At 41.9% G+C, this 9,653-nt stretch overlaps 2 protein-coding genes across 2 annotated transcripts; one reads left to right on the plus strand and one right to left on the minus strand.

Annotated features, from left to right (window-relative positions):
- Positions 1–2,660: 2,660 nt before the first annotated feature.
- LOC139187176 (RNA polymerase II subunit A C-terminal domain phosphatase SSU72 like protein 5-like) lies at positions 2,661–3,245 on the minus strand. The gene has a single exon (XM_070803184.1). The coding sequence runs from the start codon at positions 3,243–3,245 to the stop codon at positions 2,661–2,663; it is 585 nt and encodes a 194-aa protein (XP_070659285.1).
- A 4,391-nt stretch (positions 3,246–7,636) lies between these two features.
- LOC139187242 (olfactory receptor 52B4-like) lies at positions 7,637–8,581 on the plus strand. Its single transcript, XM_070803252.1, has one exon. It carries the CDS (start codon positions 7,637–7,639, stop codon positions 8,579–8,581), a length of 945 nt encoding a protein of 314 aa, XP_070659353.1.
- The last annotated feature ends 1,072 nt before the right edge of the window (positions 8,582–9,653 follow it).

Here is a 9,653-nt window from a genome sequence, read left to right on the forward strand (position 1 = left end):
CTTTAGTTTTCTTGAAGAAATCTCTAGTCTTTCCCATTTTATTGTTTTCCTCTATTTCTTTGCATTGATAACTGAGGAAAGCTTTCTTATCTCTCCTTGCTATTCTTTGGAACTATGCATTCAAATGGGTATATCTTTCCTTTCTCCTTTGCCTTTAGCTTCTCTTCTTTTCTCAGTTATTTGTAAGGCTTCCTCAGAACACCATTTTGCCCTTTTGCATTTCTTTTTCCTGGCAATGGTCTTGATCACTGCCTCCTGTACAATGTCACAAACCTCTGTCCATAATTCTTCAGGTGCTCCGTCTATCATATCTAATCCCTTGAATCTATTTGTCACTTCCACTGTATAATCATAAGGGATTTGATTCAGGTCATACCAGAATGGTCTTTTGGTTTTCCCTACTTCAGTTTAAGTCTGAATTTGACAATAAGGAGTTCATGATCTGAGCCACAGTCCGCTCCCAGTCTTGTTTTTGCTGACTGTATAGAGCTTCCCCAGAGTCGGCTGTGAAGAATACAATCAATCTGATTTCAGTATTGAGCATCTGGTAATGACCATGTGTAGAGTCTTCTCTTGTGTTGTTGGAAGAGGATGTTTGCTATAACCAGTGCATTCTCTTGGTAAAACTCAAAAATCCACAACCCTGAAACTTACTGGCCTATAGTTTTATAATCAAAGAACAAGTGAGGAGGGGAGAACATCTTTGCTTTGCTATGATCAGTGTGTTCTCTTGGGAAAACTCTATTAACCTTTGCCCTGCTTCATTTTGTACTCCAAGGCCAAATTTGCCTGTTACTCCAGGTATCTCTTGACTACCTACTTTTGCATTCCAGTCCCCTATAATGAAAAGGACATCTTTTGGGGGTTAGTTCTAGAAGGTCTTGTAGATCTTCATAAAACCGTTCAACTTCAACTTCTTCAGCATTCCTGGTTGAGGCATAGACTTAGATCACTGTGATATTGAACAGTTTGCCTTGGAAACAAACGGAGATCACACTGTCATTTTGGGGATTGCATCCAAGTCCTACATTTCAGACTCTTTTGTTGACTAAAAGTGGGCTTTTGGGCCCACTTGCACTCATCTTCTCCTGTGAGAACTTGAAAATTACAGCTCACTTCTGAATAACCATTTACAGGAGAATGTTGGATCCCACCAAAAAAGATACCCCACATCCAAGGGCAAGGGAGAAGCCCCAACAAGACAGTAGGAGGGGCAAAATCCCATTTAGACTCAAATCCCATACCCACCAGAGATCCTTGGAGGGCTCAAACAAAACCTTGTGCAACCAGGAGAACCCACAGAGGCTGAGCCAGACCTGCCTTTGAGTGTTTGTCTCCTGCAGTGGCCTGCCACAGGGGCAGGGGCTCTGGGTGTAGCAGACCTGGGTATGGCATAAGCTCTCTTGGAGGAGGTCGCCATTAACCCCAACATAGAGCCCCCAGAACTTACACAGGACTGGGCAAACAGACTCTTGGAGGGCACAAACAAAGCCTTGTGTGCACCAGGACCCAGGGGAAAGGAGCTATGACCCCACAGAGACTGACCCTGACTTGCCTGTGAGTGTCCAAGAGTTTCTGCTGGAAGTGTGGATCAGTTGTGACCCTCTGCAGAGTCGGGAGCACTGAGTGTGGCAGTGTGTGCATGGGACCTTTTGAAGGAGGTTGCCATTATCTCCATTACCTCCACCATAGTTTGATCTCAGGTCAAACAACAGGGAGGGAAAATAGCCCCACCCATCAACAGAAAATTGGATTAAAGATTTACTGAGCATGGTCTCACCCAACAGAACAAGACCCAGTTTCCCCCACAGTCAGTCTCTCCCAACAGGAAGCTTCCATAAGCCTCTTATCCTTCTCCATCAGAGGGCAGACAGAATGGAAACCACAGTCATGGAAAACTAATCAAACTGATCACATGGACCACAGCCTTGGCTAACTCAATGAAACTATGAGCCCTGCCATATGGGGCCACCCAAGATGGATAGGTCATGGTGGAGAACTCTGACAAAATGTGGTCCACTGGAAAAGGGAATGGCAAACCACTTCAGTATTCTTGCCTTGAGAACCCCATGAACAGTATGAAAAGGCAAAAAGATAGACCGAAAGATGAACTCCCCAGGTCGGTAGGTACCCAATATGCTAGTGGAGATCAGTGGAGAAATAACTCCAGAAAGAATGAAGTAAGTAATGCTCCTGGTAAGTCACTTCAGTCGTGTCTGACTCTGTGTGACCCCATAGATGGCAGCCCGTCCCTGGGATTGTCCAGGCAAGAATACTGGAGTGGGTTGCCATTTCCTTCTCCAGTGCATGCATGCATGCTAAATCTCTTCAGTCATGTCCGACTCTTTGTGACCCTATGGACAGCAGCCCAACAGGCTCCTCTGTCCACAGGATTCTCTAGGCAAGAATACGAGTGGGTTGCCATTTCCTTCTCTGAAAGATGAAGAGACAGAGCCAAAGCAAAAACAACGCACGGTTGCGCGCCATGCAATGATGTTCTCTTCCACTTCCTTCCCTGGGTGGGGTATACCTGAAAAAAATCATGCAGAGGGTTTTGAGTTAAAATGGCTTTGAAGACTCTTCTCACAGAAAATACCAGCTAGCCCAAAAGTCCAGGCATAAGTTCTTACCAACAAAGGAAATGAATCCAGCCAAGATCTTCAGTAGAAGCAGATAGTGTGCAGAAAGCTCTTGCCTGTTTTCTTCTTCGCTGCCTGGAGCAGCTTAGGCAGACTGCTTTGCATATCGTCCTCCTGCTGGAGACCCTGGCAGAGCTCACAGATGATCAGAGCTCCAAGTGTGGCTGCCTCCAGGGTGTCCTCTATTTCCACGTTGATCACATGCACAGGCTGCCAGGTCTTCTGTTCTCTAGCACACAGATCTTTCACCACCACTTTATACACTCTCTCAGTACAGGTGAAGATGGCATCGAAGGGATCTCTGCACTCTTGAAATCTTTCAGGGCCAGATTTGATTCTCTCATTTCTCCCCAAGATCTGTAACACCCCATTGCTCTTGTGGTGCATTCTGTTTTTGCAGAGAAGGTCCTTGCGCATCTGCTCATATGTGGTGGAGAAATCATATACCACAGGGAGGTTGGGTGCCAGTCCTGGCAGTGTCACATGGGATCCCACTCCAAAAGACCTAACGTTGAATCCTTTCTTCTTGAGGATGCTGTGGGCTTCCATGCTCCTGTTCATGTTGCTCATACAGACCACAGCCACCCTGAGTGTGGAGGATGACATTATGTTGGCCACTTGGAACTCCAGGCTGATGGATGGGCTTAGAGTCTCTTAAGGGCAGAACCCAGGGAGAAGTCAGCCTAGGTCAAGTTCTTCAGACTAATCTAGTGTCAAAGAACAGATTGTCACCTACCCCAGGTGGGAAGGGAACTTTTGATTGATAATTGGGTTAACTCTTGAGTAATTGGATTTGAATAGTGGGCTCTGACCAGAGGCTCAGTCCAGGCATCAGAACAATCTGGTGATTATCACCTACAAATCTTATTTTCCAAAAGAGTGTGGCTACACCATGGGTGTGTTTCGAAATCTCCACTTAGCCCTTGGGTTCAATTGTGGGTTGGGCTACTATTGATATTAGGCAGAATACCTAGACTACTCCCAAGCTTGTCACCAGCCCCCTCCAATGACCTGAGAACATGCATGTGAAAAACATGTTTGAAATGTCCAAGCTTACACTTAATTCAATTATACATAAAATTACAAGCGTTGTTTTTATTTCTTCCCTATAATTGATACTTTAGAATTGTAACTGTCGATCATGACAGGATACAGATAGTTTTACCCGTAAGTAATAAAATGATTCACCAGTGTAAAAAGTGATTCCTATAAAACATCCCTCCTGATAGTGTGTGCAGGAGTTACAACATTACACATCCTCCATTTGATTTTCTTGAATTCATGATGATTCTCCAAGAACTAGAGTAGCCTCCACTGGCTTTCCCATGTCTTCGGGGAGAGCTCTGTCTGACCACTCTATGCTGAAATATAGCAATTTTTTGTTCCATTTCTTTTGTTACTTTGCACCATTGACCTAGCAAAGAATATAGACTTTAAAATTATAAATGGGACACGAAACAGTAAGGAGGGACAGTCCCGTCCCTTCAAAATGGTGCAGGAAAAACATCCACTTAGAAAGCCAAAGATTTTATATCCTTGTGTCTCCATCAGCATAGTGATTGTCACACTGCAATCTCAGTAAACACACTCAGCCTTTTCAAAGTGTGAATCCCAGACCCAGAGCATTAACATCAACCTGGAATATATGAAAAAGGCAACTTTGGACTCCACACCACAAAATGAGAAAATCTAGGAGTGGAGCCCAGAGATTTGTGACATACAAAGCCCTTTGGATGGTGTGATGTCCACCAAAGACTTACTCATGGCAGAGGTTTCTGAAACTTGACTGGACATTGACAGTCCCTGGGATGTCACTTGACTGGACTCTCCTTCTTCAGGAAGGAAAATAAGTATGTGACAATTTGATGTGATATGTAAATCTGATAAAAAAAATAATCATCATCACTCTGAAGAAGAATTTGTGGACAATTGGTGAATTTTGACTATGTTCTATATTTTGGATTATAGTGTTGTATCAATGTGAAATATTGTGACTTGGTCATTGCACTGCTGTATATGTAAGAGATTATCCTTAAGAAGTTACAGCTAAATATAGGGTCATGACACTGCATATTTTGCTAAATGGCACAACAAAAAAATCAGACTAAGAATGAGAGAGAGACAGGGCCAGGAGCAGAGGGGGTGGGGGTTTGGGGAGGAGGCAAGGAGGTAGGGAAATGTGGCCAAATACTAATAGTGGCTGAATCTAAATGAAAGTTTTACTGGAATTTATAATTTATTAATGTAGCTTTTATATGTTTTAATAATTTTGACCATAAATAAGGCTGATCACTGAAGGACTGATGCTTTCAAACTGTGGTGCTGGAGAAGACTCTAGAGAGTCCCTTGGACAGCAAGGAGGTCAAAGCAGTCAATCCTGAAGGAAATCAACTGTGAATATTCACTGGAAGGACTGGTGCTGAAGCTGAAGCTCCAATACTTTGGCCACCTGATGCGAAGATCCAACACATTGGAAAAGACCCTGATGCTGGGAAAGATTGAGGGCAGGAGAAGGGGGCAGTAGAGGACAAGATGGTTGGATGGCACATCAACTCAATGGACATGAGTTTGAGCAAATTCTGGGAGATAGGGAAGGACAGGAAAGCCTGGTGTGCTGCAGTCCATGGGATCACAGAATCACACAAGATTGAGCAACTGACAACAAAAATAATTAATTAATGTAGCTTTTATGTGTTTTAATAATATCTAAAAGCCACTTAATAAAATACGTATATTTTATCAAATATTTCTGTAAGTTAAGTAGGCGTGGAGTCTTCTTGTATAAGCTCAATCCACCATGTTAAGTTGAAATCTATGAATTTATAATCCTATACATGCACATACACAGTAGTCTCTTCTTTACAAATATAAACATAACTACTTACTTGGGATAATTTAATAAAGATAAAACAGAGAATATGTTGAAAGTTGAGATACATTACCAGAGAAAAAGATACAGGAAAATGTGGTAACTGAGTCTTCATTATAGATTTGAAGACAGCCAAAAGAGAGGGGGGTGAAGATTATTTCTTCATTATAGCCTAACACTTAAGTACATAAAAGACATGAAAATTTTAATAAGGCCATTAAATTATCTCACATTAGCAATTAAAATTCATTATTTCAGTTTCTAGAATAGAAAATGATATGAAAGTAAGGTACAGATTTCACATTAATTTTGTCAAAATTACAAAGAAAAACTCTAAGGAATAAGTGATCTTAAAATAACCTGAATATTTGATAGTCTTTTTGTGCTGATTAAGATAGGATTAATATTTACTAATTCTCATTAAAATAGAAACAGGAATAGTTAAAGTAATTGTTACCAAAAGGAGTATATGGTGTGTGGGGTCTGACTGCTTGCTGCTCAAAAGCCAGTAAACAGGCCAGGTTGATGGAAAGGAAAGTTGCTTTATTTCAGATGCCTGCAACTGGGGGAGAGGGGTGGCAGATATCTGTCCAAAGGCCAGCTCCCCCCACTGACAAGCAGGGGGTGAGAGAATTCATAGAGAGGCAGGCGCAGGGGATGGGGGTGTGGGGGTGTGGCGCTACATGCAAAAACAGCATAGTCACAATGGTCTGACCAGCATCTTCTTGAATGTTTTAGGTACAGTTAATCTTCAGTTCTGGGGTCCATTAGTTTCAATTCGTTTGAGGTCAATTCTCAGAATTGTGGAAGCTCATGTCCTAGGTACAGTCTGCTCATCATGTAGGTAATTTCTCCACCTCGGGTTTTAGTATCTCTAAGAGAGCTCACAGGATATGGCTCAGATTATCTACAGCCCTTGAGAAAGAACTGAAGGTCCTTGACTATGCTTGATGACTACATTATTATTAGTCTCCTTAGACAGTTTTCCTTTGTTTTAGCATTTCTCTGATTAAATGTATTTTTTGATTAAGGTTTCCCTCAGGCAAAAGGCAGGCAGAGGACATGGGAAGGGGCAAGGACAATATGATCCTGCTCCATTTCATAATGACGTAAATATCTCATTTATTGAAAATAATGTATGTACACACCCAATTCAAGGATGAAAAGTTGTGGAGGAGGGGTTGGTTTTGACAAATACAGAGAACCATAATACCTTTACTCATGTGGATACAATGGAAAGGGTGTTGTTAGAAATACAGCTTTAAAACTGGGTTCCTTGGAGCAACAGCCTTCCCCGGAGTCTTCAGGCAAATGCATAAAAATCTCTGCTCCCTGATGCCCAGCTCTCAGAGTCCTCCTTGATTCATCACATTGTATTCTATGAAGACTGCGTTTGAAGCGCGTAAGTAAGTTATTTACTGATATTGTATAAACTTTAGGAAAGGGAAGAAAATTACAGCATCAAGACTAAACTGTTTAGGGGAACCAAAGCAGACATTTGAAAATATTAAGACCTTTGTCTGGTGTTAAGTAAGCAGAGTGATATCTAATGTTCTCCAATTTTAAAACTCATAATAATTAACTCCTCCCAGGATAGCATCCAAGCTCCTTAACTTGTAATCATAGCCAAAATACTTTTGCTTCTATCTTTTTACCATTGCATGTAGATGTGATTGATCACACAACCATACAGGGTTGCAAACTGTTTAAAATATTTAATGCTTTTAAAAATATTTAAATGCATTAAATATTTCTATGACAGAAGCTTATCCTTAAACTCCCAAAAGACTTCATGTCATTCCCCACCTAACTGACCTCTATCCAATGACATCCCATAGCCAAATAGACCGAATTATTCATTCCATCTGGTTCCCATAGTATTTTTTCTTGGTACTACTATTATCTTTCTTTACCATATAATTTTCTTTAACTATATAAACATTCATTATCTCTGTGAGATTATTACTTCATTTTACAGATAATATCTTGTTCATCTTCCCATCCTATATTGTTCCTGGCTCACTCACTGTGGAAAAGAATCAGATAGATGCCATGAGCTCTGAGCACAGTCTGAAATTTTGATTGTGTCTGTTAACAGGGGGTGAGGTCCTAGTCATCTGCTCCAGGTATGACTGTCTTTAACCATACTGGTGTTAGCCACACAGTCTTCTACTTTGTGGGCATCCCTGGCCTTGAGGACCAGCATGTGTGGATCTCTATCCCCTTCTTCATTTCCTATGTCATCGCCCTGCTTGGGAACAGCCTGCTCATCTTCATTATCCTCACCAAGCGCAGCCTCCACGAACCTATGTACCTCTTCCTCTGCATGCTGTCGGGAGCAGACCTTGTCCTCTCCACATGCACAATCCCTCAGGCTTTGGCCATCTTCTGGTTCAATGCGAGGGAGATCTCCCTGGATCGATGCATCACTCAACTCTTCTTCATCCATTCCACCTTCATCTCAGAGTCAGGCATCTTGCTGGTGATGGCATTTGACCGCTACATTGCCATATGCTACCCACTGAGATACACCACTATTCTTACACAAACACTGATAGGGAAAATCGGTGTGATTATCTTTTTGAGAAGTTATGGTACAATTTTCCCAATAATATTTCTTCTGAAAAGGCTAACTTTTTGTAAAAGTAACATTTTTCCAACCACTGTTTGTGAGCACATCGCCGTGGCCAAATTTTCCTGTGATGACATACGAGTAAACTTCTGGTATGGATTTTTTGTCCTGTTGTCAACAGTGACCTTAGATGTTGTGCTAATATTTGTATCATATATGCTTATTCTCTGTGCTGTCTTCCGCATCCCTTCTCGAGATGCTCGCCACAAAACTCTCAATACATGTGGCTCCCATGTCTGTGTCATCATACTCTTTTATGGACCTGGCATCTTCTCAGCTTTCACTCCTCGATTTGCACATCATATCTTACCCCATGTCCATATCTTACTGGCCAGTGTTTGCATTCTGGCTCCTACTATGCTGAATCCCATCATTTATGGGATCAAAACTAAACAGATCCGGGACCAGGTATCTCAGGTTTTGTGTCAAAAAAAGATATGACTTTGGAAATGGAAGCAAAACTACTGTATTCTCAACATTTTTCACTCAGAGTCCGAAAAATAAACCAGCTCGCCTTCTTAATTCATTCTTACTCTAGATAGGTATTTGGAAAAAGACAAATTATGGATAATCGCTTGGGCTTCCCTAGTGGCTCAGATGGTAAAGAGTCTGCCTACAATGCGGGAGACCCGGGTTCGATCCCTGGGTTGGAAAGACCCCCCTGGAGAAGGAAATATCCAGTACTTTTGCCTGGAAAATCCCATGGGCGGAGGAGCCTGGTAGGCTACAGTCCATGGGGTCGCAAAGAGTCGGACACGACTGAGCGACTTCACTTCACTTCATGGATAATCGCTAGATTATACTTTCCTGGTTTGTTGCATGTCGTGACATAGTTATGCAGTTCTTATTCCTCCTATATATTTTGGGGCATGGCTGTATATATTCTTCCCTTTGTCTGCTCTCACAAAGTTTTAATTTTCACAGGCTCACCTCTACCGACATTCATTCTTTTCCTTGCTCTATCAAAAGGAAGGGAGGGAGGAAGCCAGGTTCGGAGGAGGGAGGGACAAAGGACAGAGAAGGAAGGGAGGAAGGAAAGGAAAGTTTCAGAGGGAGGGATGGAGGGAAACAAGCACGCAAAAACCTCTGGCATCCATATATTTGCCCATTGCTTTTCCTCTGTATCCCTTCTTTTCCTCCTCTTGCTCCTCCTCCTCTTTCTTGTCTCCTTTTCCTCCTCCTCTGTTCCTTCTTCTTTCTCTGTTTCCATCACAGAAAAATACCTGAAAGAGCTCTCTATATATTCCGGTTTCGATACTTTTCTGTTTTTTAATCTCATACCAATCATTTTCCCTTCATGTTGCACGCATGTTACAGTGACCTCTACCCTGTCGAATTCAGTGGTCAATATTCATTCTACATGACACATGAGAAATATTTCACACAGACAAACAGCTCTCATTCTTGAAAATTCTCCCTCATCTGACATCAGACATTAGAAATAAAAGCTGTATAAAGTTACTTATTTCTTATCAAATGGAGATATTAACTGCTAATGTCTTACAAAAGATTG

This window comes from Bos indicus, chromosome 15 (genome assembly GCF_029378745.1).
Source record: "Bos indicus isolate NIAB-ARS_2022 breed Sahiwal x Tharparkar chromosome 15, NIAB-ARS_B.indTharparkar_mat_pri_1.0, whole genome shotgun sequence".
NCBI classification, from domain to species: domain Eukaryota; kingdom Metazoa; phylum Chordata; class Mammalia; order Artiodactyla; family Bovidae; genus Bos; species Bos indicus.

What these genes read in the sequence shown, in the direction of transcription:
- LOC139187176 (XM_070803184.1), bottom strand. Translation starts at nt 3,245, where the DNA reads ATGTCATCCTCCACACTCAGGGTGGCTGTGGTCTGTATGAGCAACATG.
- LOC139187242 (XM_070803252.1), top strand. Translation starts at nt 7,637, where the DNA reads ATGACTGTCTTTAACCATACTGGTGTTAGCCACACAGTCTTCTACTTT.